The sequence below is a fragment of the Solenopsis invicta genome, chromosome 12 (assembly GCF_016802725.1).
Source record: "Solenopsis invicta isolate M01_SB chromosome 12, UNIL_Sinv_3.0, whole genome shotgun sequence".
NCBI classification, from domain to species: domain Eukaryota; kingdom Metazoa; phylum Arthropoda; class Insecta; order Hymenoptera; family Formicidae; genus Solenopsis; species Solenopsis invicta.
In genome coordinates this window covers 10,217,679-10,235,954 of record NC_052675.1, presented here as the reverse complement: position 1 = coordinate 10,235,954, position 18,276 = coordinate 10,217,679, and the positions used below count along the sequence as shown (strand labels likewise).

Here is an 18,276-nt window from a genome sequence, read left to right as displayed (position 1 = left end):
CCGCGAGATAATATTACCTCGAAGAAGCAGCCTCATTAATTGGGTTGCTTCTTCGCGACGATGTTAATAATTCTTAATTGTTCTATCAAGCGCGATCTGTGAGGAATCGACCAACGAGGATCACGAGTTACGCCTTTCATGCTTGGAGTAACGTTAAAATGTAATTTTGTACGAAGGCTTTTATCTTACCCGTTTCCCGCGGCCTTACCATGGCGGCTGCCCCGATTCCGCAATCATCGCTCGCTTCTTAATGCGAAGCGCAACATCGGGACAGAAATCTTAACGATTCTGGAACCCGGGGGCACGAGTGCCAAACAATATAAAGCTGAGATTAAAAGTTTCTCATGGCGCGGTAGCGGAAAATCGCGGTGCCGCATTAACGAGCGACGACCTCGTAAACCGGGATGCCCGAGGAAATCGAAATAAAATATATAAAAAGAAAAACGAGAGACGCAGAACCACAACACGTGTCCCTTGTGCTAATTCATTTTCCGTTCTTTCGTAGAATTCCACTCTGAGAAGATTTTACTATCATTGAATAAATTTGATTAATTTATCATTGGCGACGTTAAAGCGCGATTCTTCTTCGTGGCGTCTTCGTAGTGGGTTAAATAAATGCGAGATGTGTGTCGCGGCGGACAAGGCGATTAAGGACGATAATGCGCGGTGTACAGTGATACGACGAGGACCCGTCGCGGTGTGAGACCGGTACTTATCTTCCTACGCGGATCCCTTGCCCAGCGACTAGAATAATTATTTAATTAATACCCTACGTAGCGGTGGAGTCCACCTCCGCGCTCGGTCGATTTAAATCCCCCGGATTAATACGAAACCTTTCTTTTCTATCTCCTTCTTTGTTGCAGGCTCCGCGAGGAAAGAGGCGACGCCGAGAGAGCGCTGGCTTTGGACCACAAACCCAGGGACCTCAGCTCGCACAATGGTAAGACCACACAAGCATGCTCGATATTTAGAGTTTAATCATATATAGCTTTAAAAGATTACATAGGATGCACATGAATACGCGTGATTCCTCATGAACAATTTAACTGCTGGCTTAATAATTTGCAATTAATATTTTTCACTCGTGTACAAATATCGACATGATCTTTAAATCGAAATTAGTATTATTTAGTGAAAGACAGTGGATAGTCTGATTTCAATGCTGTGCTTAGAACTATATCAATCCGTGATACACGTACTGTCTTTCATTGATTTCTCTTTTAATATACAGAGGAAAAGATTTCTTCAATTTTAGTATTTGTTAGGTTTAATATTTATTTCATTGAAAGTTGCTAAAAGTTGTTTTATTAAAACAACATATGCTTTTATGAAACATTATTTGTTTGAACAAAAATTTTATTGTTTAATTGAAAAAACCTTTATTTGACGAAAGTAACTCTATTATTGATCGTACTTATTGATTCAAACATTGGTTTGTTTGGCTCACTTCAAATAAATTTGTTTGAATACAATAAAATTTATTAAGTACAAAGAAATTATTTTCTCTGTGTAATTACTGAAAAAGACAGTGAATAGTCATTGATAATCATACCCTGTTAAAAATACGCAGCAAAATTTGATGTAATATAACGGAAGCAAATTTCAAGCAGATAAAATTAAAAACATTTGTTGTCAAAAGTGCACTCTGAATTTCATGAACATACTTTTCAGTTATAAATACAGTTATTAGATTTAATGTACTCGCGTAACTTAAAAATACATTGAATTTTATGACATTTTAAATAGTCCAATTATAATTAATTCAGATGTAAAGAATACAAATAATTTTTATCGATAAAATATGTTAAGTTGTATACAATTTTTCGAATTTGTTAACTAAACAGTAAAAGATAAGAATGAATGGAAAAAATAAAATCAAACTAATGCAAGTAAAATATTGATATTTCATCGAGTAATTTGTAAAATAATGAACACAATCGATACTCTGAAACTCGATAAATCCAAATATTTTTTAAAACTTGATACGCGACGTAAAGAAAATTTTCTGGATGCTGTGAATTATGCCGTGTCATGTAGGCATACGGTTTCTAATGTCATTTCTCGTATTCCTACCTGCCTGCCATAGCGCCTGTCACATGGATTAAGTATGTAACGCGAGATCTTTAATCGTTAGAGTTCCCCCAGGTAACACGGTCGATCGACGCGGATTCGAAGTCAAGCGGCGCAGAAAGATTTTTGACCGCGACACGGCGCGGCAGTCCGAGTGGTCGTCAAGCGTATTCGTTCTTTTCTGTATTTCTACCTTTTCGTTCTTCCCCTCTCCGGCCCGTGTACAACGAGCGTTCCGGGCGTTTAGGATCCCGAAGATTAAGTCCGATATCGGGTTACGTCCTCGCCGTGGCCCTACACATCTTCTTCTGATTCCCTATAATATTATAATCCGTCTGATGGAACTCTTTATCTTCCGCGACGGGCCCACCTCCGCCCGGGACACATTTCGACTTCTACCTACGTTTCACATTTTTCGACCTGTCAAATAATGTTGGTGCACACGCGTGCAAGGATCGATCGTATTTGCATATTTTAGTGTGCACGCAATTAAATTTACGAGATCAAAGTCAGCACGTTTCACACAGAGGAGAGAGAGAGAGGGGGGGAGAGATGCGGCTCTCGAATGCCGTGGATTTCGATTGGGACTCTCAGCCTTCAACGGCGGCCGGCGTGTAGAAGTCAATTTAACGTAAAAGATGTACGATTCATTAGATCGCGCCGGGGAAGAGTCGAGAAAACCGCGACCCTTCTCTTTCAACGGCCAACGAGGTACATGGTGCTCCGGGCGCGTACGTGTGTGAACGGCCGAGGCGCGCTGGTCCCTTATACCACCGCTATACACACGAGTATCCGTTCCGAGTACTCGTGAGATCACGAGTGGCCCGAAGCAATGCGTCAGCGCCGACGACCGTTGCCCAAACAGTATCTATCTATGTCAGGATTAAAATACTAGGATATCAAATACGCGCGCGCGGGCGCGCTTAGACGGCCGGAGCAAGGAAAAAGGGATGCGGAAAGAGAAAGAGGTAGTCGTATCGGGAAGGGTGAGGTAGGACGTAGGACGGGGAGATTCGGGGAGTGGATAGTCCACTTGTTCTCGTCTAAACGGGGGATGCGCGGCGGTAAATAAAATCCATCAACTTGTCAGTCCGGTCGATGGACGCGCTTCTCGTTCTTCGTAACCGAACGTTCTCCGGGAAAGATTGACGCCGCTTTCCAGCGTTATCGCGCCGACTGGATACACGCTTGCGATGTCAATCCGACTCTGATGTACGGAATGGATAGGCGTACGAATGCAAATTATTTAACCTTTAATTAATTTTCGTCGCAATGCTCTTGCTCTTTCAGGTTCCTCCAACGGTCACAGCCCGGTTCTAAATCTCTCAAAAACGGCGGGAAGCGGAAGCGTGGGCGAGCAGTCCGGAAGCGAGGCAGGTGCGTCGCATCGTTCTCAAGACGACGAGGAGGAGGACGATAATCTGTCGGAGGACCTCGAGGACGACAATGAAAAGGACGAAGGTACGTCTTTGAGGCGCGCGCGAGGCGGTTCAACCGCAACACGAGCGACACACGAAGGATCTGCGAGCTGTCCGTCATTTACATCTCTGATAAAGCGATCGGCTCGAAAGAGATCGTTCGCCTGGCAATCAATTAAAACCGCGCGATAAAATGCGTTCTTCGAACGTTCGACGAATGTCGAAAGGACGATTTCGATTCAAAGGAGAAAGAGAGAGAGAGAGAGAGAAAGAGAGATGGTGAGAAAGGATTCGTGCTCGTGAAATAATTATATCGATTTTGCCGGACACGCCGCGTTTAAAGACGAGTTCTTCTAGACGACTGGCGGGTCAGGGCCTCTCATCCATCATCTCTACCGAGAGAGCGCGAGGGACGCTTCGGGATTCCGTCTTCCATCGCGCCGCAGCGGTTGCCAAGTCGCATGTAGATCCGAACGTTTTTAATTGCCTCGAGTTTCACGAAAAAAATAATATTTTGTGAATACACTAAATGTAATTATTTCTTTTTAAATGGCTGTTATTCAACGCGTCATGTGTTCCGCGACGACGAACGATATCTTATCCCCTCGGCGGCGAGTATCTCCAAAAACTTATCGCGTATCCACGTGAGAAGCGTCACTGTCGAGGCAAAGCGATCATTAGACTCGTAGCCTCGGTATTTAGTTTCATTTTTCTAATGAAAGATGGATCGAGAGATCGAATCTCCGTCTGAGCTTTGTACCGCTATCCTTCTCCGTGCCTTGTTTCGGCGCTCCGAATTCACCGAAGCGTCATAATCGTTTTGATTCCTAATCTACTCGACCATTGTCACGCCGGCATGTTAATTGGCCGGTCCAATTAATGAGCCTCGAGGGCCGCTCCTAAAAGTCGCGTATCCTCTACGTGAGATCGATTCCGCATCACGACTGCACTTCCTACGAAAAAAAAAGAAGGAGGAAGATGCGATTTGATCATTTCACGTTGTCTTAATTAATTTCTTTTGGACTGCGATTTAATGCATCGAGGCCTAGGAGAAAGCGCACCTCGCGCGATCATGAGAGTGATTTACGGACGAATCGAAACGCAGCGATCCGATATCTCAACGGGGGTGACGATACCGGGCCGCAAGGATTCATGGAAATCACGAGATTATCCGCCATTCGGTCTTTGCGCTGCCAGAGGCTGCAGGCTGGTTGGAAAACCAGCTGGTCGGGGACCGCCGCGCAAAATTAGGGGCTCCCGCGTGTATCCCGAATTAGTGGGCCCCGTAAATTCTACGAAATATGCGAGTTAGACGTATTAATTGCGGGCACGGGCTGTGTACGACGAGAGAATGGGGGGAGAATCAAATTCGTGTCTCGCAGCGTGTCGTACGCAATACATGGGGTACATCCTATACCCATGGTGCTCGCGGATGATCGAAGTAGAACCACGTCGAACGCCCGTGGGAGTGTACACGCTCGTGGAATGCAGGTCTGATTTAATGAGACGCGTCACTATCTCTCGCTCTCGTTCTCGGAATCGTATTCATCGTCGATTCGTCGTCGATTTCCCATCTGACAGTCCTCGTCGAATCCCCTTCGACCATTTCCAATTATCGTGCTCCTTCGCTTCGTGGAAAGATACGGTTTCTTTTCCTCGGACACGTTATTACGCACATCGAATAATTTCCTTACCGTCTTTTCGATCGTGGACGTTCTTCTCGCGTCGAGAGATTCGAAGAGCGAAGGACGAACTGACGCGCTTTCGCGGCGAAAAGATTTCGAGAGAATGGCGACTCTTGTCCTGATAATTGTAATGGGTAGAAAGATATAAGCGCACGGAATAACGTGAAAGAAAAGAAAAAGGAGGAGGAAGGATCGCGCGCGATTTTAGGAGAGCGAGGGATCGAAAGGAAAGGAGAGGAGAGGCGACGACGCGCTTCCCTATCAAAAGGTGCCGGCACCCAAGGTGCGCTGAGCATTAAATCGACCAATGGCAATAAGTAACCGATTGCCGAGTGGCGTTGTAGGTGCGCGCAGATAATTAAAAGACGATACAATAAACCACATATCGTTGGCCGTAAAGCAGCCGGGCTGCTAAAGCCCACGGTGTGGGCCGGTACCACGAGCGATCACTTAAGCCTGGAACCCACGCAGACATCTTGTCTCACCGCCACTCTCCGGGGCCCCGCGGCAATAACCATAAGGCATCCTTTATTCGATCCCGCTGGATCCTTTTCGCTGATCTTGGAGAATGATGACCGCGTGCGCGGCAAGAACCTTCCATAGCGCGACGGAATACCGGACGTGTGTCAATGCGTTTCGAGTGGAACGTGTTTCCGAGAAGTGTTTCGAGCGATCGGTTCAGGGTGGTCCAGTTCGATTCGCCTTCCTCATTATCGCAAAGGTTAATAATATAATATTGACAATTCGAGTTTGAAACCCATTTTATAGAAAACTTTTAGCTATGTCTTTCGAAAGGCATATGACGTTAATTAAGAATGTTAATTTTACTCGACAATCGAATAAGCGCTGTAAATAATATCGCTAGGTCATTAATAATGATACCTCTCCCCGGTATTTCACAGCGAGATTACGAACAGCCGGTCGGCCAAGACGCGACTAATCGTCCGAAGAACGCCGTGTAGCGTTTAATCCGTGAATTTAATTCCCCTACGTTGACGTTAAATCAAAAAGTGGCGAAGGGTAACAAGTAGTCGTCGCGAGATTACGACTTCGAGACACGCACGCTGTATAAGTCTCGGAACCTGCCCCTCGTACTTCGGACGTTGTTTGACGTTCGTTGCGGTGAATTTATTATTGACGTTTCGCCGCCGACATCGTGGCGTTTTCGCGTGGAGAGGGGAAATGAGTTTCGCGCGTGTTACAGAGAATGGATTGTATATTTATTTATCGAGGGGAGGAGGAGAATTTTTCGGAAGCCTTCGAATTCTTCCCGCCGTCGCGCGCCGTCTCAAATATTTTCCCAGGAGGAAGTAAGGTGGAAATTTTTCTTTCAGATATGTCGGACGTGCCGGAGAACCTGCCGTTGCCGGCACCGGGCTCGGAAAGTCCTCCCCAGGCCCTCAACTACTCGCAGATAGCCTCGGCGGCGGTCGCCGTGTCTCAGAGCGCCCAGGACCCCTCGGTCTCGAGTACGGAGACCCTGCTGAGGAATATCCAGGGCCTGCTCAAGGTCGCGGCTGACAACGCGAGGCAGCAGGAGAGGCAAATCAACTACGAGAAAGGTCAGTGGCAGGGCTTTCTTAAGACACTTGAGGGCGCTCTCCACAATTTCATTATCTTCCAGCTCTCCCAGAACCACATTAAGAGGCATTAGTCCCTGTCCCGTCGACGAGACCCGCTACTCCTCCCCTCGTGCCCCTCTCTCCCGCTCTTTATCCAGCCTCATCTACCGCGTCGCCTCCCTCTCACGCTTCAACCTTTGCGCTTGACTCGCTTGTACCGCGTTAAGACCGTGGATACGTGAAATGAGAATGATAATAGTGAGGGAGAGCTGGACGTCCGAAAGTGAAGAGTAAGTGTAAAGACGCGACGACGAGCATACCACGAACGAATAATAAATACATCAATTTTGCTTTTTATCTTAATGTTAATCTTTAGCATAGCGAGATCTCGATACTCTATTTATTGACGCTCTTCTTCGCGCAAAGTATTTCAATCAATACCTGATTGTTGAATTACGCGTAGAATATTTTCAACTGTTTTAATTATTACTGCGAAAGTCTCTTGAATTGATTACACCTCGAGCACCTTTTTCGTACGGCGCGGCGCCTCGAGGATGGCTCGCGTAAATATTTTGCGCAAGAAGCAGCGTGACCCTCCCCGATAAAATATCGCTCGCAAAAACGTCGTCTTCGGCGTGTTAGGATTAAATTTAAGTGTCGCCGTTGCCGTAGATAGAGTTTGTACCGTAGATTGGTTACGATGAATGTAGGCAAGACCCATTAAGAACGAGTTGGCGCGGCGCGAGATGACGTGCAGCATACGACTTCTTTCTCATTAACGCGCGTGATAAATCGGCCGGCGTTATTATTAAATATGTTCGTCGCGAGAGATCTCTGAACGTTAGACGAGAAGGAAAGAAAAAGAGGATGGAAAGAGGTCGGCGCACGGAATCGCTTCTCACGGCGGCGTCGAGGACTTGCTTCGGGACTGAAGCGAACTTAACGACATAACAGACATCTCGATGTAAATCGTCAAGCCATTTATTCAATATCGATCGAATGTCGTCACGATTCGATCGCAACGACGATTGACGGAGAATCGCGTTACGATGGAAACGATGATAACGCATAAGCGGCACATACAGGTATTCGTTTACTTACAAGGTTGCGTTTCCAGACTTTGGTTGTAAATTGAATTAACATTTATATTAAACGCAAATAAACATTGTTTATGCAAAATTATTTTATCACTCTGAAAACGATCATAGACCTTTATTTAGGAAATGACCAAACAAAGAAAACATTTTTTTTTTAATTATAATTTTTAATATAATATTTGCTATTATAAAATTTAATATCTAGTTTAAACACAAATTAATTTTAAGTGATTGAGAAAAAAAATATGTTTTCTTAAAAATATCACTCTTAATATAATATTATTTAATATTATGTAAAATTAATATTTAATTTGGACCATTAGTTGGCGAGAGCTTAATCAGCTTCGTTATAGTCTACTAGTTTGTTTTTAGTCAACAGAATGCCGATCGTATATCCGAAAATTCTTGATAGTTGTAAGTAGAGGGATACCTGTACGCATGTATTCCTATATTAATATGCTGTCATTACGTAAGTAAATGAATTGCTATTGTAGTCGTTAGTGGTTAGTATGTGGTAGCTGTATTATTGACGCATATATTGTTAACTGCGAATTGTGTAACTGTAAGGGTACAACTTTATGAATGTCTCGTAAATGAAATTGTGGAGAAAGAAATACATGAATAAAAAGCGCTACGTAAAACAACATGCAACGTCAAGTTGATTTCAGCCGAGCGATCACAGTTCATTGGCGTAATATTGGCGAATCGTGGAATAAAAAAAAAAAGAAGCACACTTTTGTGCGCTGCGAACCGAGTGTTTTTACACGAAATCCTGTTCTTCACGTAATCGTCCAATTTCGTCCGCAAACTGTTATCGATCGGCTATATCCGCTTCTGTGTTTTAACAATACGCCACCATCGATTATTATTGAAGTCTGATATTTACGTCGCAGATTTGGCAGATCGATTTAGGGGATATAAGCGTCTCCTGGAATGCTATATCGTAGATAGCTATATCGTAGAATCTTGGTATTTCTTTGGATACTTTTTTCCTAAAATTATAATTTTATTAAGTGACCCTTCAGGTACGCAATCAAATTGCCACATTTAGCGCCGAGCGTAGGTCTCATCGGCGGTTGTTAGATCAGTTTAGAGAGGCTGGCCGACGCGACGGGGACATATCGCGATTCTCAACGGGCGGGTTCTCGACGTACGAGCGTTTCTTATCTGCGTTTTCGCAGGTTTTAAGTGGCGGATCCCCATAAACGCTCCGATCCGATATCCAGTCGCGTCGAGTGCCGGGACGCGCGTCCCAGCGGCGCGTTTAATAAATTCCGAGCGAAACGTAACTCCGGGACTTTAATTACCCATTAGCCGATACAAAGTGTCATTTTCAGGGCCGTTAACTAATGCGTTTTGCCGGCCCTAACGTTAGGAATGCATTGCGATCTCGGCGGCGGCGCTTCAGCAGTTCCTCGCGATTGCATGTGCCCGCCGCCGACTCGCAGGAGACGGTTAGATTCTCGAGGCGGGGAGATCCGATAAAAAGAAATCGACAACTCTCCCATGGCCGATGCCCCCTCGTCGCGTTCCCTCGCCACTCTCACCACTTACCGCCACCCTCGCGACTTAGCGACTTAACGAACAGTTCTCGACGATCGTGCCCTCCTCGCAACGAGGTGCACGAGCACGATCCACTTGCATAATTCGTGCTTTTCTTTCGGCATTCTCTCGACGACATCCCTAATGATATCGCCAACGTTGGACGTGAGAGATGGAAAGAAGAAGCGTCATGTTATCAAGTGGAAGAATATTATGCTATAGCATATTTTTTTAAATTTCTTTTTTAATGTGTTATCAATGTTGATTTAGCAAGGATCTTTGGATTTTCAACTTCTTTTATCTTTATGTATTTGCATTCGTATCGATAGTCCGTGATTCATTCATCATGCAACGAGCGATCGGTATCGCGATCGAGAGGTCTCTTTCCCTCTCCGCGACTCCTCGGACCAGTGAGCACGCGTATTTTAATAGGAAGCGACACGCTCGGTCGAGCGGCCGAGGAGCCGACTCGCGGACACCGAACACGTGAACGCTAACGAGTTCATTTGGCGCGCGTTGCGACGTTAAGCTCGGAATGTGCGGCGCGGCGCGGCGGTTGTTGCTGGTCGGCTTAACAGATTCTGCGCGCGCGTTCGACGCGGAGATCTCCATGCAGCGCGAGTCGATCGACAGGCCGGGAAAAGGGGAAGAGGAGGAGAAGGTGGAGGATAAAGGGCGCTGCTGCGGTATAGAGAAAAGAAAAGAAAAGAAAAAAAAAGACCAGCGGCAGCCGACGACGACGACGACGACGACGACGACGACGACGACTTCTACGGTGACGGGACAGCGGGGGAAGTAGTCGGAAAGAGAGTAAGAGAGGCCCGATTTAATACTCGAACGAGCCAGCAGCTCGTTTTACACCAGATGGTTTTACATACGGCCACTATCGTGTTACGAACCTTCCAAGCCTCAGTATGGGTGCATCCGTATCTCCGTCGGCACGAGATCCGAGCGCCTTCGTACATGCATCGCGCACACGCACGCGAATATACACACGCGTACCGCGCTTGGCCCGGTCGGTTTTAAGCCAATCCGGGGACGGGATGCCTTCGATGCGGAATATTATCGATATTATTCGTCTTTGTCAGACGGGCCTCTCACGCAACCGGCCCGCTCTCCTACCGCAGGGGAACCGACGTCGCGTCGTTGCTGCACTCCTAAAAAGAGACGCGAGAATTGTAGCATGTCGCAGATCTGGAAGCAGTTTATTATTTATCATCTCTTGCGTCGCGCGATTTGACTTTCGTAAATGCGCTAATACATCGTGAGACGCGTATTGGGATTTTTACGATGACGCGGCCAGCGCCAATGCAAACCTTTCGAAAATCGTAACAGTATTATTAAAATGATACTCGGCTCGACAGTATTTAATGCAGAATTACATGATAGAATAAGAAATGAGGGCAATCGAGGACAAATGGAAAAAATAAAATAAAATAAAATTCGTTATTGAATAATATTTGAGATTGTCATATTGAGATTATCTCATTAATAAGTATTCAATATTTTTTTTTCACGATTTTTAAAAATTGTATTCAATTTTTCATTACGATTGTAATTCAGTTAATACGTAAGCTATAGAAGCCTCGCAAAGCGTTTCAAAGGGAAAATGATAATTGCGAGCGAGAGATTCTGCCCCCCAAAAAAGTAATTGCAACGCGCTCCCACCTTTCTTACAAAACGTGCATAATATTTTCTTTAGTCGTTAAAATATTTGCTTGTTATGCATGAAACGAGTAGATGCTCACGCATCTCGTAGTTAAGAAGGATCCTCTTTTTCGTGAGAAAAAGAGGCGAGCATCTCCCTCTCGTTGCCGCCGGTAAGTTACATGCCGCACGAAGGACAATATGAGCCCGCCGAGGAGCCAGCGAGAGCGCGGCAGTGAGGCTACTATCTTCGATCTTGGACGAGATAAGGGGAGCGTAGGAGCCGTGGCGGGACCAACGGCGAGGATTATGTGTGGTGCATCGTGGCATCGTGGTGTCTGGCGCGCGGGCCCCACGGGGCCCCCCGGTTAAGGCTCCTCGGGCGCGGAATATAAAGAGGGGATTGAGTTGTAGCCGCGAGTGGAGGATCTTATGTAGATTCCTTGTAGATCGTGCACCCGATTCGATCGCGATCGGTTCTCTGTGCCCGGTACCGGGTTAATTAAAATTGTAGGAGCCCCAACGTCTCTTTCGCTCTCTGTCTTTCTTTCTCCCTTCCCCCCCTCTCTCTCTTTCTCTTCTATCTCTTCCTGAAACTCCCCTGCCATTGCCTCTTTGTGTCTTTTCCTCTCTCTCTCTGTCCGCTCTATTCTCCGCCACTTTCCTCGACGCCGCGAGCAACATCTCCCCGTTTTCTTTGTATCTCGCGGCTTCTTCTTTTTCTCTTCGACCTCTTCTTCATTCCCCCCTCCCCCTCCTCCCTCCTCCACGCTCTTCACGGTTGCTGGCAACGCGGCGACCGCATCTCGCTACATAAACTCCCTGCGATTTTCGGCCGCCGCTGCTTGGGAGGCTGCTCACGTGAAATCCTATTACCGCGTGCGACGATGCGGCACGACGGAGAGGCGGGATGCGGCCGCTGGTACCCAGCCATCGAGTAGGTGTCTGCGTTACGAATGGAACGCGAATTACCGACGCCGCTGTCGTGGTACGTAGAGATACAAACGAGACGAGATCGTTTCCCGCGCTGATCGGTACGGCATCTCGCGATTGAGAGCCATTACAGTCACGCAAGCAATATCGTCAATCACGAATTCCTCGATTATCGATGTCGTTTCAAGGCTGCAGTAGTACTACAACTTAAGACCTTCGCGGGATCGCCGAGGGAAATATTTTATATACTTTCAAAACCGCGAAATACGTGCCGAGGAGTAAGATGCATTCGTGTGTCTCTTTTCGCGGGTGGAAAAAAGGGGTCTCTGGCAGGCGAGACGGGAAGGGCCAACATAAATATTTCGCAGTGCAAACAGAAATGTTGATACAAACGTCCCGAACGTCCACCTACCGTGAACTTTCGAGACGTTCGAACCGGTGGTTGCCTTCTCTCTCCGCTCGCGGTTGAATGCAGACTGATTGATTTATGCTTAACCCTGCCAACCGGCGACCCTCCTACCCTTCTCTCTCTCTCTCTCTCTCTCTCTCTCTCTCTCTTCCTCGTGCATGGAGAGATAGGTTAGCTTAACCGAGGCTATCTCTATATCGCCTGGCGAGCAGCCATTATCGCGCAAACTATGTACGCACACGTGTATCGGCGGCACGCTTGTTTTTTTTCCTCCCCTCGTACTCTCTTTATTTTCCACCTTCTCGTTCTCCATCTACCTTATCTTGTACACGAATCAATAAGCGATCGAGTGCTCTCTCGCTATTGCTTCTCCACGTTATAAAATTAATTTATTAATTAAGTTGAATTTTTTTTTCCTTCTCTCGCTGCGAATGGTCGCTGCGCGGCGAGTGGTTACGTAGCTCGATAAACCTAGAAATCATTGCTCTCGCGACATCTTTTCATTTCGCGTCTCGGCGGTTTTTATTGCCGTGTCGACTGTTTGCTTTAATTAGCGTCTGGGAGAGGAAGGGGGGAGGGTATTGTCTTAGATTTAATTAAGAGTGGAATCGGTTTATTGACCTCCGAACCAACCCTCCCTCGAACAGCCGCGACGCATCTCTCGGAGAATCGTTATATGGTGGCGCTTAGCAATAAATAGCTGGCACTTTTATTGCTCTGTGAGAAGAGCAAAAGAAACCTGCCGATCTGTTCGCAGGTAGAAGATGGAACAAAAGAGGCGCGCGCCGTACCGCGCGTACATTAAACAGTTTAGTTTTCAAATTTTAAACGCCACGACGCCATAGAAGATTCTCCCAAAAGAGGGGGGGGGAGAGGGAGGGAGACAGGAAGGAAAGAGCGGGACCTCTCTACGCCATTAAATATTTTCCACACGATGTATGTACAATATTACGTGTAACATAGATGTATGTTTACACGCATATCCGAGAAGAGCGCACGGTGCCAGACCAGAACAACTTCCTCTGCATACATCAATTACGCCTCTCGCGGTTCCCATTATTAGCCGCCTATAATTTATTACTTTCCACCTTAATAAGCATAATAATTCCCATGCTATTCTTCGTGCCGCTTCGTATAACCGCCACGATGGTGATGGTGGTTGCTCACTCTTTTTCTGTATCTGTCTTTTTTTTTCTCTCTCCCTCTCCCTCTCTCTCTCTTTCTCGCTCGCGTTGTATATGAACATATATATAAGTACATCCTATTTAAGAGAGAAGGCCACAAGTGTGCTCGCGCAGTGCCTACGTCTACGATGGGCCCGACCTCTGACCCACAGACAATCGTTAAGGTAGCGCATTGGGCTGGCGTGCTCGGACTGCAGATATTTAATTACCTTCGGAGCGGTAATCGAGCTGAGTCCCTGTCAAGGAATCGCGAGTGCTGAAGGCGCGGTTGCGAGGGCAGAACGCCGAGGATAGAACGGAATGATCCAACGAAGGAAAACAATATTGTAAAAAACTGACCGGCGGAATCGTAACTCTCTCTCTCTCTCTCTCTTTCTCTCTCTCGGCTCCTTGTATCTGCATGTGCGCTTAACTTCCACTTGCCCGCGTGGTAACAAGACTGGGAAGGATACCGTTTCTTGTTGCGCCCGACCGACGCGGCCGTGTATGCTTTTTGGGTATCCTCCCGGGTATCGCAGCCACCCTCCCGGGGCGCGCGACACGGCCCTCTACATCTGCGTTTATAACTCAGAAGCCTGGCTTTAGCATCGACTACAAATTGTCGAAGAATGCTTCAACCGTACATTATAAGATATTTCGTGATCCCACTTTTTTTTGTATATATATATTTTTCATTAATTATTATTTTGTTTTATGAAATTCACTAGACTCTCTATCATTTTCTTCATATTGTATTTTCTGGTCTCGCGTAAAGTAACTGTTTCAAAAATCGAGCGTTTCCTGGTAATTTCTATTAGAGTCTTGTTTCCCGACGTATCGGAGTATCGTTCGCGATATTTACAAAAAGTCTCTAATGAGACTTGTTGGCGCCCAGGTCAGGGTGGACCTCGTTGTTACTCGTAAATCGCAAAGAAACGAGAAGCCGGACGCAGGTAGCGGCGTACGCATGTGCATGCACCCTACTCGTGAAACGCGTGCGCACACGGTAAGAGGTATATGCGAAAGATATCCCACGCACGAGAGAACGAAGAGTAAAAATTGTGAGGACAATACGATGTCGCCGGCCGATGTTGCAGGCCGCGGATGTCGATACATTCCCACCTGGGGAAGCGAGCTGGAGGGCACCGCTGGATTGTCAATTAAAGAAAGCGCAGAGCTCGTATTCCTGGCATAAGCCACCGCAAAAAGAATCGAAGAAGGGCAGAAAAGGCTGGAAAGGGAAGAATAAACGGTCTGCGGTCTGTATAACGCGCACGAGAGATGTGCTCCGAACGAGCTCCAAACGAGCACGCGGAAGGCTTGGGCGCGTTGGAGGAGAAGGAGGCGCCTTCGCGAAGGAGCGGAGAGAAGCGGAGAGGAAAGAATTTCAGGGAGAGAAGGGGCCCCGATGGTGCTAGGGAGGCTAATAAATTATGCCTAACACGGGGAACAACTAGTTGATTATTTATTTAACAATAAAAGGAGCCACGGGCCCTCCTCGCCCTCGAACCGACCGCGCTTCTCCTCCTTCTTGCCGATGCGGCGTGCAAATAAGTTTCGCGTTCGTTTCGCCACGGATATGTCTGTGTTTGTCTAGCAGGGAAATAATTTCGTCTTAATGACGTCCTAAATAACGCTAAATCCGACTCCCTCCCGAGTGGGTAGACAGGATAAGTGGTCGTCTAGAAGCTTCTCTTCAGCGTTTGCGAATCGTGCGAACGACGGACGACGCGAAAGGAAAAATCGCGCCACCGTGTACTCGATTTTAACAAGCCGACCGGCGCGGCGCACTCGAATCGTTCGAATAACAAGCCCGCCGGGCGGGTCTTTTTCTCGACTTCCGATCTCGGAGAAGATCTCACCCCGCGTACGTGGAAGAGAGGCGCGAGGTACGAACGATAAACTGCGCGACGTTTTCACTCTACAGCGGTGGTGTCACTTAAATTCCAGATTTAACGATCGCGAGGAGACATCGATCCCAGTAGGTGCCCGTCGAGCGCCGGTTGCGTCGCCACCTTGTATGTATACACCATGCAGCGCGAACGCCTTGGAATTAAGTAACAAAATGGCCGTTTGTACAACGAGGTAAGGAGTCGAGAGGAAGAGAAATCTTTGTCTCCGGTAATTTTACATCGACGACATTTATAAACCGAAAATTTACGGCGTCTCCCTCTCGACACCGCGGTGGGATTCGCGAGGTGGACAAGGGCGGGAAACAATCTCTGTCGCGGCGCAACGAACAGTCCTCTCGCGCCATTGCCTTCTCGGCTGGTTCGCGACTTTGTTTCATCGTGCGGTGAATTTTATCGCCTTCGGTATTTAAGTGTTATCGGGATAGAGAGAGAGAGAGAGAGAGAGAGAGTGAGAGAGAGGGGGAGTAAGAGGGCAGGACTCTTCTCCCTCGCGCGCCTTCTCTTCTCAGAATCGTCCCGATTCCGCGCGATACGATCGAAATTAATTACGTTCCCGGTGGCGTAATTTCAGCATAATTCCGGCGTCGCCGTGTACACGCACGCATCACGCACATTATCCAATTTTCGTACGTACTTCCGTACATGATCGGACGTCGCACGGGATCAGCGTGCGGTGATGTAAATTAAAATTCGTCGTGTTTTTCCGTGGAATTAAATTAAAATCGCTTCCGGATCGCGCGGGTAAGGTCATTGCCTGAAAAAGAGGGGGGAAAAAAAGATAGAGATTAATTACGAAGGAAACGTCGCCAACGCGCGGTATCGACGTGGCGCGACGCTGAAAATAAAACGCGAGGTGCGGCGACGACAGCAGCGACGAGAGGAGGAAGCGAGATCGGGTAGGCCGGAGTAAAAAAAAAAGAGGGACTTGACCTACCGCAGTTTTAACTACCGTTCAATTATATAGTTTGCTTTCGGGTCGTCGCGCGGGCGAATAAAGCGTGTAATTTACCGGCAATAAAAGGGCAGTAGTAACGGCCGCGCGTGAGAGAAGTGGTACGAGAAGAAGGGGTACACACTGTGTGTCGTTAACGACGTCGTTTATTGCCACGAGGTACGAATATTTTGTTGCGACTCGACAAAGCGACAAAGCGTTTCGATTTGCGGCGCGGCGAAGTCGCGCGGAATCGCGCCTAGAGAGCGAGAACGAGACACGGTCAGGACGTACGCGCGCGAGGGTACGTTTTATTGCCGTCGAGTTTCGATAAAAGTACAATATAAGAGAACCGGATGCGCGAGAGCGAGAGAGAGAGAGAGAGAGAGAGAGAGAGAGAGAGAGAGAACACACGAACGAGCTTTCAGACTAAACATTTTAAGACTATCGCGTCGCGTAAATGTCGTTGGACGCCTTTTTTCCCTGCGTTCTGATGCGATAATTGGATTTCGAAGCGAAACGCCCTCCCCCTCGTCAGTTAATGCGCATAATCGCGGATAATGCGCGCGATAATCCGCACCTACGACGCTAATTTTCTTGCGTGACATCAGCGAGGGATTAGACGAGGAAGTGCAGACTTAAGTGCGACGAGCACAACGGAGAGAGACGTAACTCGCGTGCATTAACTTGTTCCTTTTCTCTCCTAACCCTCCTCTCTATCGTTGTGTCGATCTGTACGTGTTTAATTATTAATTTACTAATTGAGCGGTTGCGCTTCGCATTAAGAACTATATCAGTTTTATCTCTTCAGCGAAGTCGAGCGCCGCTTACTCGAATCGGCACGCCGGTGTACATAGTCGCGCTAGTATGCGTTGGCACATCAAAGGAAAAAACTACGCTTCCGACACTGTCGTGTCCATAAAGATGATATCAGCGCGTAGGTGTTGAGCCACTCGGTGATGTCTTATTACATTGGGCAATTATTTACGAACCGCAGAAAGAAAGGTAAGACGTGGAACGAGACGAAAAAAGTGCCGGCTGTCGAGAGTTGAGTCGCTTCGATGCTTTCAACACGCGATGCGAAATAAAATCTATTACTTACGCGCGTTCTCTTACCTTTCAACTTTCTTGACGATTAATTTGTACTTTTAAGAGAATCGAGAATAAAAGAGAAAGCGAGCGAGCGCGCGCGCGCGCGTTGTGTACTTGTATGTATTTGTGCAATATTAAAAAAAAGGGCCATGATTAATCGCACATTCCGTCCGGGGGACATTAATCTTAGATTACGCTCTCTCCTTCTAAATTGCGATTGTATTTGCAGTAGAAATGAGCGGATGAAGAGACGCTGCATAAAGTTAAATGTCATTGGCGTAATTGGCCAATGCGCGACATCAATAAAATTAATAACGCGCGCGGGGCCGTAGTATTAATTTTAAGTTACACCTGCGCCGCGCATACAGAGGCACTTTCAACGCCACGCGGTAAGCCGGCGCCGCACTTACCAACTTTTTATTGACGCATTCATTCGCATTTGAAAAAACGCTACGTGTTCTCTCCCATTTGTTTTTCTCTCGTGCCGCGTCGTGCCGCGCCAACGCCGGCCCGTGCAACCTGTCGAGATAACGAGCGGACAGTCCTGGCGGTGCAACGACAATCTTAATGATAATTTTATACCGGGAATTATTACCCGGTCGTAATAAGCGGACACTCGATTATAGGCGCGCCTCGAAGCGCGTCACCGCGCGTCGCGTCGCGTCGCGTCGCGTCGCGTCGTCCCCGTCGTGTTCGTAACTCGAGTGCGTTGTACGAAGATGAAGATAGCCCGAGCGAATTCATTAGAACGATTGTTAATTACGGTCTCGAGTGACACACGCGGAGGCAGATCGGAGGGGGAGAAATGGGGGCG

General features: G+C 47.2%; 1 protein-coding gene across 4 annotated transcripts in view; it reads left to right on the top strand.

The window, feature by feature from the left end:
* LOC105200210 (dachshund homolog 2) overlaps positions 1-18,276 on the top strand; it is a 194,611-nt gene that overhangs the window by 122,273 nt on the left and 54,062 nt on the right. For all 4 annotated transcript variants that reach the window (XM_026138009.2, XM_026138010.2, XM_026138007.2 and 1 more), the window contains 3 exons: positions 864-940; positions 3,361-3,531; positions 6,508-6,735. In XM_026138009.2, coding sequence (XP_025993794.1) covers positions 864-940; positions 3,361-3,531; positions 6,508-6,735 — 476 coding nt within the window. The remainder of the gene's footprint in view (positions 1-863; positions 941-3,360; positions 3,532-6,507; positions 6,736-18,276) is intronic.